General features: G+C 37.6%; 1 protein-coding gene across 1 annotated transcript; it reads right to left on the reverse strand.

Annotated features, from left to right (window-relative positions):
* Positions 1 to 4,207: 4,207 nt before the first annotated feature.
* LOC129741742 (collagen alpha-1(XXIII) chain-like) lies at positions 4,208 to 8,581 on the reverse strand. The gene is made up of 5 exons (XM_055733521.1): positions 8,449 to 8,581; positions 8,188 to 8,345; positions 7,836 to 8,127; positions 6,462 to 6,599; positions 4,208 to 4,416 (listed from the first exon to the last, which is right to left on the reverse strand). Exons 1-5 carry the CDS (start codon positions 8,579 to 8,581, stop codon positions 4,208 to 4,210), a joined length of 930 nt encoding a protein of 309 aa, XP_055589496.1.
* Positions 8,582 to 11,763: the final 3,182 nt, after the last annotated feature.

Raw genomic sequence — 11,763 nt, forward strand, 5'->3', positions numbered from 1 at the left:
TCGGATATCGAGGCAAGGTACTTACCCAACATATATTCATATAATTAAATTTGAGCCTATGATGGAATTTAAACTTTCTTGAAGGGATGTTTTGCCACACGCAAGTAAAACTGATGTTAAATCAATCCAAAATAGAGAAGAAGATGATTCACACATGTATTTCATGTACCTAAAGTAATAAATTATAAACAGTGTCTTCACTATGAAATAGAAGATAATTTTCTGAACTTATTTTCAAGACAGGATACACTTAGTTTTGTCACAAAATACTTTTGTGTCGCACTTTCAATCTTTGAAAAAAAATTTTTTTTTTTAATTAAATATTTGGATCTGACTTAAAAGGTTGCCGACCACAGACATGGTGCAAGTTGAAAAAAGGTTTTATTTCCTCTAATTATAGACACACACTTTACCACGTTGGTGGCGTTCGTGTCTCAAAAAAGGAGAAAAAATAGTTTGAGAAAATGCAGATTTAAAAAAAGTTTGAAACATCGACTTATAAAAATTTTACAAAAATTCAGTGTTTTGTTTGTTTAGAATGACGTCAATTTTCCAATCCAGGGTTAACAATTTTCTATTGAGAATTAAACAAATGTGACGGTATATGGATTGAAAAGTACGGTTTACCATTTTTCCAATTTTTGACGGTCATAATCTTCAAAAAAATCATTATAAAACATATCCAATTGGACAACATCGGGCTTCTAATTTTAGCTAACTCATGCTGAAGGTAATGATTTGGATTTCTAAACATTTAATAAATGATCGACAGTCTGTTTTCTAAAGCATGTTTCTAAGTTTTTTTGTGGCTTTGAATAATGTAAAAGTGAATAATTAGAGCTGACTATTGTAGTCAGCAGTAGCAAATTGACACTCCTAGAACTAGAGTAAAGAATACAAAATTCTTCTTTGTTTCAGGGAGTTCACCTACACAGAGAAAAAAAAATTGATTTATAGCTTCTTTTTCAAAGTCTTTTCCAGTACAAAAGCCTCCCATCAGGTGGATAGATCCAAAACCGGCTTCCGCTAGTTGCTATTATGTGTAGTTGCAAGGTTGCAGAAAGCTTTGTGTCCTGGGGCTGAACAAATAATATGCTTTGATTCCTTGCCAAATATGTCGATCAACTGTTTTTTTTCCTGGAAAAGTATTTCTATGTGTTTCATTTTGCGCGATGGAGGTGTCGTGATTTTTATGTTCATGTTTTAAATCCCACGGGCAGTGTCAATGATAGGGTATGTGTTGACAAACTCTTCGAAGCGGCTTGGAAGCTATTTAGCATAGCTGATTGGACCATTTCGTGGTAGAACTGTTTATTTTAGTAATTATTCCACTAAACAAATACAGCATAACTTATGTTTGCAATTTATTTGTTGAATACCATTTTTTTTCTTTGTTATTGCAATTTTCCCTACTTACTGCAAATTTAACCAACAAATTTGTTCTATTTTTGTTGGAAAAGGGTAAAAAACACAAAGAATTTATCTAAAACTTATTAATACTAACTAACTTATTTTAGATCAAAATATGCTTTAAATAATCGACTTTGAAAATAGAATCTCATAAAGAAATCAAAGAGAATTCACATGACAACCGTAAAAAAGGATTTTTTTCCGTTTTTTCATGAATTGCATACAAATTCTTATACAGGAACGGTATCGTGAAGAAAACTAAGGTCTAGCCATTTGTGCTTGATGTGATAAAATTAAGAACGGCTGTCCAGTTCCTTCAAAAATGAAAATAGGAAAAAAATGCTTTGTTAGGGATAGTTTTGTAGGTTGTGTCCCGTTGGGTTTCAAAACTCATTCATAAATAAAATGCTGACTTTCAAATAAGTAACTTTTCAGGTTCTTGGAAGTTTTTCAATCTCAGGGTCACGTTCACCATTTAAAATATGCAGAAACATCAAATTTGATCCCCATTTCTGGCACCATCTGGTCAGATACGAAGGCATGAATATTTTTACCCTCCTTCATCATGATGAGATGACTGCATCCAGCCAAATATTTTCTGCTACTAACTTCCAAAAAGCTCATCAGGCACAATTTCATATCAGGTGCATTCGATCGAAAGATAATATTATCGGTTCAGCTGCTCGCCCCTGCCCTCATTCGCTTGATTTTTGCTATCGTAAACGCCCTTGGGGACCAAATCAGGGCACGGGGGCAGATAAATTTTCAATTTGCCAGGAAGTGGATAAAAGGGCCTGACCGTGGGGAACATTTAATTTCCAACTCATGTGTCATTCGCTAGGGGAAGTTCTCACGCGGATTTTCCGCTCGTTTCCGGTTTTTTCAAACAGTGGAAACTTTGTGAATCTGTCCAGGCACCAGCTTGACATCCTCGCCGTATGGTTCCGGTACCAAAAATTCATTAAGATTGGTTGAAATAATAATGAATGTGTGATTCGGGAAACAGACACATGCACTGTGTCGTGTCGTGCTATCGTTACCGTAAAAATAAACGATGAACAATAACATACACACTTGGCTACTGGCAAATTGATAATTAATTTTTTGTTATTGCTTCATTGCCCCTCTGAAAATATTTTTCATTCTGAAGTTTTCTGATAAAATTAATTTTGTAGGTACTATTTCAAAGATATTTTTGAGAAAACCAAACAGTTTGAACGGCACTCGAAAAAGATTTCTTTGCACATCATATCATTCTGGCACCTTTTGTGTCAGGCAGCCGGTCTTGAAACCGTCAATTCGTCCAGACAGAAAAATCATCGCCATAACTATCGCCTGCCAGCCAGCATACTTGAGAGTTTTCCGCTTTTCTTGATAGCTTTTTCTGCGCGTGGCGTGGTGTAGCATCATCTGGAAACGAAAGGATTCTATACGGTTGTTTGACTTCTAATTAAACAGACGTCTGAGTCAGAAATTTATCATATTTGCCTTCCTTTTCTTCTTGAAACAGATCTTTTTCCTTCCCAACAGAAAGTCATGCATAGAAGTTTTTTTTCCAAACCGGAGCCTGTTTGTTATTTTATGTGAATAAAACACCGGAAGTGGGTCTCTGGCTTGGCAAAACTTTGGGTACGGAAATTTTACCAACGTTCGTCGGTCGGAATCAATGCGTATCGTTGAATGGTTCACTGATCCTATCTGACAGCCCGGAAAAGAAATGCTGGTATGCTTCTTCTATAGTGACGTTTCAACTGTTCCTTTTTGTGGGATGTTTTTTCCCTTCTTAAAGAAATCACTTCTTTACCATTTCTGAACCACAACCTGCAATCGTGAGAGTAAATTTAAATATTTGCTGTCTTTTCTTCTTGCAGTCACTTATTTCGGAGTTTGAACTTTGCTTTCTGGGTTATTTTTTTTATAGCAAGGAGTGACATTTTAAACTGAATCCTTTTCTCATTCTTATTTTATCAAAAGGTGAACTCTCAGATATAGACTTTATAGAAATGTATAGAACTCAAATATAAAAAAGTAATCAATGAATTTCATAAACTAAATTTTAAATGCAAATAATGTTTCTTAATATGTACCTTCTTTATCAATCATCCAAACCTTAGAAAAGTACAACAGTTTAAGCGATCAACGGACTAATTATCCATGATGCTTGAACAAATTTTGGAAGCATGAAAAAATGTTATTAAATTTTCAGAAAAATGTACTGGTAACGATGACGTTATGAACGTGATGAGAAAATCTGCTTGCAAAAAAAAGGAACATAGAACATTTTTGGTCGGCTGGTTCCATTTAAAAAAAGTTACTGAAAAGTAGACTGAGCCGAGCTCGGGTTATTATTGAATTTCTTAGGGACTGGGCTTAAAACGATTAGTTTTGGCTCAAATCTCATAAATATTTTTTTTTGTAGAATATTTAAGTTATATTTACTAATTTGAATTTTAATTCCATTAAAGGAAATTTCCTAGGAAGTAGTGGAAGCAGGTAGCAGGGAGACATTCAAATCATCGGATTTGATGGTATCTGAATAAATTTTTATTTGATCTGAATTTTTCAAGAAATAAGCTATATTCTATGAATGGTGGACCTGGTACGCCTTGTATATCCTTTGGACCGACTTCACAATCTAGGCCAGGTAAATCGACCCTGCCAGGTTAACAAACGAACCAGGAAGACCAGCTTCACCCTTATCTCCTTTAACATCCTGTACAGAAGCCGGTGATCCCTTTTCTCCAGGAATACATCTTTCTCCTTTCATAGCCATATAGCCTGCTCTGGGCCGGTAGTTCTACCTCCTCGTGGTCCAGGGTGGAAACGTGTCTGCAAATCCGGCGATTGCAGATGTAAGGCTAAGAGAATTATCACTAAACCCACTAGAGGCCGTCGACGGATCTGCCAAATCTGCGCGGAAGACGTGGTGCACCCGGGTATTTTGGTACCAGTACTTGGGTGTTAGGATGAGGGTCCAATACGCGTTCCGGGGGTTATGTCCCTGAACTGCGGATGTGATCGGAGGGAGTGCGATCGCCAACTTGTTCGCCTCCTAGACCGACTCGCAAAATGAGTAGGTGCGCAAAGTGGTGACCTTATGTCACAGGTCAACACTGAGAGATGGGTCAGGAACAAGGGGTGTCAGACGAGGAGGCACAGTGTTGTGCTGAAGGTGCCAGAGTACGACACGCGTTTCGGGAATTGATGCGCCCGAACCGCGAGTGCGACCTGATGAGGGCGGTCTACAGCTCGATTTGCGCTTCGGGTTTATACAGCCACCGATTTGAAAATTGAGTAGTTGCGCTGAGTGGTGACTTGAATCAACACTAGAGGGTTTGGAGGGGTCTGAGTCTTACACGTGGTTCAGGGGGCCTTGCCTCCAGAGAAAGTGTCGTCGACAACTCACTTTGTGGTTCTGGACTTCCTGGGCTAGATTCCTAAGTTAGTAGTTGCGCTAAATGTGGACCTCTTTTAACACGATGAGATGTCGGGGCTTAACTCGTCAGAGGAGAAGTTGTGCATCGAGTCGTGTTGTAATGAGGTCATTGCTGATAGTGGTTTCGGAAACGAGTATTGCCTTGGAGCCCTTAAGCGCGGAACGACCTCCCACCGGTAACCGGTAGTTTAAGTGTGTTAAACAGTTCAAGTCAAAGGTCAAGTGGCTCCAGATGGACTTTATGGCGTAGGGGGTACAATGTTACTTAGCATTGTTTTTTTTCTTTTTTTTTTACAAGATGGAAATTTGACTTCAAACCATAACAGCCGGGTGTTTGCTGCCGTGTGTGGGTTCATCCCACTAAAACCACATTGGGCTTCGTTTGCCAGATGTGCCCCTTGGTTTCACCCTATGATACTACATCAAGGGGTAGGCTGTGCTCATGCACTTATACATCTCACCCTTTTCCTCTTTCTCAATTTTGGTCTTTCTCCATTATCATCTTTCTCCTTTTCTCTATCGCCAACTTCAGACTGATACGGGAGACCCCGAGACGTGTGCCGGTTAGGTAACGCTTTCATAGTAACTCACACCCGTCACAGCATCCACTATCCCGCGGACATCGAGACGTGTGCCGATTAGGTAACGCTTTCAAAGTAACTCACGCCCGTCACAGCATCCACTCCCGCAGAATTTCTAACCACCAAAACATGGCCGATTGAGAAACTACCAAGCTAGAATCCCGTCGCGACCACCCCGAATGGACAAAGATTGCATGTTCTGCCGATTCCTCCGTATCTACGCTTTCCGGGCAATAAGGCGAGCTGATAAGCTTAAACCGATGAAGGTATTGCTTAAAGCACCCATGACCCGAAAGGAACTGCGTCAGGTAGAAGTTGACCTCTCCATACTTCCGATTTACCCAGTCTGAAAGTAGCGGGATTAGCCTATGCGTCCATCTTGCGTTGTTTGATGCGTCCCATTGTTCCTGCCACTTGAGCATTGACGCTGCTCGTTGAATTTTACGCACTCCTATAACAGCTCTTGCATTGTAACACTCCATATCCTCCACCAGAGCTATATCGATGGGAATCATTCCCGCGATGACAAAAGCTGCATCTGCTGATATGGTCCTGTATGCACAGGAAACTATCAGCCGATGTGTGCTGCGTAATTTGGATCTGTTGCGCTCTACCTCTATCGCGGAGCTCCAGGCCGCTCCACCGTATCGTAGTTTGGACAGTGCAACGCTCGCAAGGAGACGTCTCTTGCTACTCTTCGGACCATGGCAGTTCGGCATAATCCAGGCCAATGAATCGATAACTTTCGATGCACTTTCACAACAGTATTTGACATGTGCACCAAAACTTAAGCGATTGTCGACCCTTACTCCAAGGTATATTATTATTTAGGTTTCGAAGATGTCGTGTGCCCTCCAACTGTAATCTCCATATGCGGCACAACTCTCTTATTGGTCACGAGCAGAACTTCTGTTTTATGGTGAGCTTAGCATTGTATCATGAGTCGTCCAATTGCACCCATGGATCCATAGTAGCAAGCTGGGGAGACAAGGTGACTTGCCGTGCCTTGGAATACAATCCGTAAATTGTTTTACCTCCCTTTTCACCGCATTCTCTTCGCTCACCGATACGTCCAGTCTCTTCTTTAGAACCTTTCGCTTCATTACGACCTGGTAATCCTGGAGCACCTTCAGGACCTGAAGTACCATCCATGCCAGGAGAACCGGGAAATCCTGAAAGATCAAAATTACCGTCAAACGGGGCATCATGCAACAGCGGGGTTCGATGCAACATTTATGTAACACTACATTAAATCAATTTTTAATTTAATGTATTGTAATAAAGTTATCTTTTAATGATCACAAAATGATGATGCCATAATTTCTCACATCTTAAGCTAGTTTTCTTAAGTTTTTTATTGTTATGTTAAATTTGAAAAATCGAGCAATAAAAGTACAAATTTTAACATTTTTTATGCCGAAAAAAACTTTACCCAGTATGACGGATCGGCTTGATAATATTACCTACAAACTTTTTACTGGTTTCCTCATGTTATACCAACATTGTTGGTTTAAAAATATTTTTCGAACAATCACCCAATTTTTTTAAATAAATGTTTTTAAAATTCCGTTAGGTGTCTGGGGTTAAATGCAACAAAATGCAAATCAAAGAAATACCTTGTAAATCTCGTTTCCATGTGTTGGAATATGAATGTCTTGCATCACGCGTTTGTAAACATTGGAATTTCATTGATCCAAACATTTATTTTAATGATTTCAGCTTTTAGAATTTTTCGTAGTATTATTTAACCCCTAAATGTATGCAGCATCTTCATTTTCAGAAAAAATGTGAAAATTAGTTATTACAGACCCAAAAACTACTGCAATTGGTGTTGTCATGCGTAATGATCTTTAAGGCATCGCTAATATATTAAAAACTATAAATTTTCGTACGTGTTCATAAGTTTTTCATTGAAAACAAAGTTTGTTGCAAGCTACCCCATTTTCTAAGGAGGGTGAAAATCGCATGTTTTTAGAAAATTAAGAATAACTGAAGAAACCTATAATTTTTCTAACTACGCCAATTTGATACCCCAGCATCCTTTAAACTTTTGATGCATAAGGGGTAGGATTAATTGTGAACATAAGTTTTTTAGAAGCCATTGAAGTTGGAAATTGTTGCATGTTGCCCCAGTTGACGGTACCTTTATCTCCTTTCATGCCTGGGAATCCAGTCACGCCAGCATCGCCTATCAGTCCATCAATGCCTGCCAATCCATTCAATCCAGGGTTACTATGGTCTCCTTTTTCTCCCGTCGGACCTGGTCATCCGTATCCAGGAAGACCGACATCACTCTTTCCTCCAGGCACACCACTCAAACTAGGATGACCATTGACCACTCACTCCTCGCAATCCAGGAGCACCAGGTTTTGTCTTTTGAACATTCTCTGACTATGTGCCAGGTTCACCTGGCATACCAGGAGCACCCGTAAATCCTCTGTCTCCTTCCTCGCCGGGCAGACCACTGAGACCATCTAACCCAGCTGGACCAATCAAATGTTTGTCACCTTTTGGACCAGGAGAACCTGGGGGACCAGTCAATCCTGAAGAACCAGTTAGACTGTGTTCATCTGTGTCTCTCTTTTCACCTTTAGGATCTTGTAAGCCTGGCAAAACCGGAGCTCCCGGAAAACCTTGAATACCCTTGCGTCCCAGGAAACCTTTCTGTCCGTCATTACCAGGAGGACCGATGTCACCTTTCTGGCCATCCAATAACTCGTTGTCCCTTTAAGTGATCCATATCTGGTCAACAAAGAGTACTCGGAAGGCCAGCACGTCCTTTTGGACCAGGTTCACCTTTAGGTCCGACTTAGGTAAACCGGATATACTAGGAGTACCAGCATCTCCTTTGTCTCCTGGATATTCAACAATACTCGGTGGGCCTGGTTCAACAGGATCTCCGCTACCACTTTTATCGCCTTTTGGACCACGAAGACCTTGATACCCTATAGACCTGGAGTTTCTACCATTGACAAACCAGCATCATCATTCGATCTATTAGGTCTGGATTGCACCCTTTACCAGGATAACTGGGGAGATCCATCGGACCTGGATTACCCTTTTCTCCTCTCGGTCCAGGTAAACCACGCGGGCAAAACGGACCATCACTTAATCCTGTTAATGTTTTATCACCCTTATCTCCATTCTGGACCATAACTCGAATTGGTCATATAAACCCCTCTTCTTCAGGAGCACCAGGGGACTCTTAATAGTTGCTTCCAAATTTGCAGGTATATCTACTTGCACAACGTCCTGGCTACCTCTTCAAACCTGAGAAACCTTTATCGTAAGGGTGCCAGATTGACCGGATATTTAAATAAAACAAAATTTGAAAAAAAGTACGGATTTCATTGAAAAAAGCCTGAATCTTGCCCGGATTTTTTCACATTATTTATTAAAACAATAAAAAAAAAACAAATTGTGCTGTAAAAATGTTTATTTATGCGTCCAAAACGAAATTTTTTGTGCAAGTTTTATAAAAATAATCTTGAGAAGTTTTTTGAATGCCTAAAATACGATATAAAAATTGCTGATAAAAAAATGTCCAGTATTCCTATAGCTAAGGTTGCCAGATTTATGTATCCAGGTTTGCCCGGATATTTAATACAAAATTTCGGAACAGCCTGGCCCGGCCCGGTTGCCCGGATTTTGCCCGGATTTATTCACTTTATTTGGCAAATCAAATAAAAAAAACAGATGCCTCCAAAGCGAAATTTTTTGAGCAACTTTTATTAAAGTAATCGTAAAAGGTTTTTCGGAAGCCTAAAATACGATTCAAGATCTGTCGATGAGTTTTGTTTTAAAAAATTCTATTTTCATATTGTTTTCTTGATTTTTGTTGAGATATTTCTGGATTTTGAGAAAATTTGTACGGATATTGCCCGGATGTGGTCATCACTTTTAAAATCAAATGCCCGGATTTTGGCAGGTTTGTATATAAAATTGCTCGGTCTGTCCAGCCCGGATACGTGCTGAAAAACTTCTGGCAACCTTACCTATAGCCCTAGCAATATGAAAAATTATGAAGAAAATGTTATTGTTGTTGTATTATTGTGTTGTATTATACACTTGGATGTTGATCGATTTGAAAATGAACTTCAAATGAAAGCTTAAGAATGCATTCAATAATGACAAACTCACCAAGCGTGTGCAGATTTTGTTCGTTCTGCTTTTGGTCAAGTTTGTAAATATAATCATTTAAACAGGGATAAAAAAATTTGTTTCAGTTACTATAAATTTTTTTGTCACGATTTTTTACAATGCACTTCACCAAGAGCCAGAAAAATATGTTTAATGGTTTATTTAAGAAACGCAATGATGATAATTCGACTTTTCCACGAGAAATTAGAATATTCTCTTTCAAAGGGATTTAAAATGTGTGAATTTGTATAGAAAATGTAACTTGCGGCTGTTCAGAGAGTGGGTGGTTAATTCTTCCTTCCTCTCTTTTTTTTTTTTCATATTTATGGCCCTCAACACCAATTGGTTCTTCCAAAAATAGGAAACTTATGCATGATTCATTCGTTGAACAATTTAAAACAAAATGTAAAAATTTTTTGACGATTTCATCATTCATATTTTAACTGACAGATTTTCCATCCAATTTTCAGAAATATTATTTCAACAAGAAAGTTATTGATTTCAGAGTATTGAAATGTTCATATGAAATGACCTTCATTAGATTCTCGATCATAAGCAAAAATATAATTAGGGTTTCCAGAAATTTAGAGTAACCAGATGCCATGGTTTTCCATAAATAAAACATAAATCATGAAGAATTTTTTTTTCTTCACGCTTTAGACCCCTATGGGTGTGGTTTTAGGAGTAAAAAATATAAAAACTATCTGTCTTGATAACCATTGAATATGTGCATTATTTGCTTGCGGAAAACCCTGTTTTATTCTGAAATAAACACATTTTATTCTGATGTGTTTCCATAAAAATTATTTCCTTTCAACATCGAATTTACAGTTTAAATACTACTTTAAACATATAATTTTTTATATAAATCACCGTAAGTTGTCACAGCTTGTTTGATAAAAATTAAAAAGCATTGCAACGTTACTTCAAATCTTTACTTCAATGTGATATTTGAATTTATAACGCACATTACCTTTGACAGATCACAGAACTATCAGCACTATAAAAATCCAGTTAGACAATCAATTTTGTGGTTTTTCCGGGGAACAACAATATATTGTAGAATAATTCACTCACTTTACTAAAAACTACAATCTGTCTAGAAATGATCATAGAGAATGTACTTTTATTACTTGTTAATTTTCTACAGTGTTGCCAGTTAATTTTAATGATAGTTTAAAATAATTGTTATAGTTAATTACATTACATCGGAATCAAAAAATTTTGCCAAAACCTTAGATTAAACAGAGTGTTTTTTTAATTATTTAAAGTTTTCATTTATATTAACACATCTAAAATCAAAAATGTAAAATTATTATTACTTAGGAAAAATTTAAGTGAAAACTTAAAAAAAATTCCGGTGTATTGTGTTTGCAAATCTTGAAAAAAAAGATGTTCTAGACTCCCGATCGATTTTTTGTCCTTAATAGTGCGTTGGAATTGGAAAGGTCTCCACTATGATGTGGTAAATTTTCAGAAATTCTGTTTTTTTCTTTTTAAATGTCTATAATTAGACATCGTGGACGTGATTGAAGGGTGCCTCAAAGCGTTTAAAGTTAAGGTTTTTTTACATTCAAAAATCTCCAGAGGGAGTAGCCAAATGGGTCATGTCGATTTTAGAAAACCAACCATACACATTTTGTAGATTCGCCCAAAATTCTGATCTGTTCAAAATTTCAGCTCAATCTTACTTAATTCAGGGGTGCCTCAAATCTTTCAAAAATTTTGTTTTTTCTACCCTCAAAAATCACCTAAGGGAAGACAAAAAGAAATAGGAAAAATCGAAAGTTTAATAATTATACCAAAACGCATGGAGCGTAAAGTTCTGTTTTTATCTCGAAAAAACTAATTAGTCAAAAATTGACTTTCTAGGTCTTGGTCGTTTTTCTAAAAACCGACCGTTTCTAGACCGACTTAGTCCCAGGAAGTCGATTTTTTACAATTTGTTTTTCTAGTTAATACCAGATCTCTACGTTCCATGCATTTTGTGGCATTTGGCAATAAAATAATCGATTTTCTGGATTTTTTCCCAAGTATCACAAATTAAGCCAACTAGAATTTGAAGGTTTTATTATGGCATTTTAGGGTTGAAAAACATGGTAGTTGAGCGCTTTGAGGCACCTATTAGTCAAATTAGTTTGTGCTGATATTTTGTAGTTTTTTGGGCCAATCAACTAAATTTACACCCTAATTTAC

Source organism: Uranotaenia lowii, chromosome 2 (assembly GCF_029784155.1).
Source record: "Uranotaenia lowii strain MFRU-FL chromosome 2, ASM2978415v1, whole genome shotgun sequence".
Lineage (NCBI taxonomy): Eukaryota > Metazoa > Arthropoda > Insecta > Diptera > Culicidae > Uranotaenia > Uranotaenia lowii.

Bases quoted from the DNA above. Each gene is read 5' to 3' on its own strand.
- LOC129741742 (XM_055733521.1), bottom strand. From the start codon at position 8,581: ATGGTCCAGAATGGAGATAAGGGTGATAAAACATTAACAGGATTAAGT. The intron at 8,128-8,187 runs GTACTCTTTGTT...TTGGATGGCCAG, and splicing joins AGGACGTGCTGGCCTTCCGA to AAAGGTGACATCGGTCCTCC. The intron at 6,600-7,835 runs GTGAACCTGGCA...TTGATCTTTCAG, and splicing joins GGGTGCTCCTGGTATGCCAG to GATTTCCCGGTTCTCCTGGC.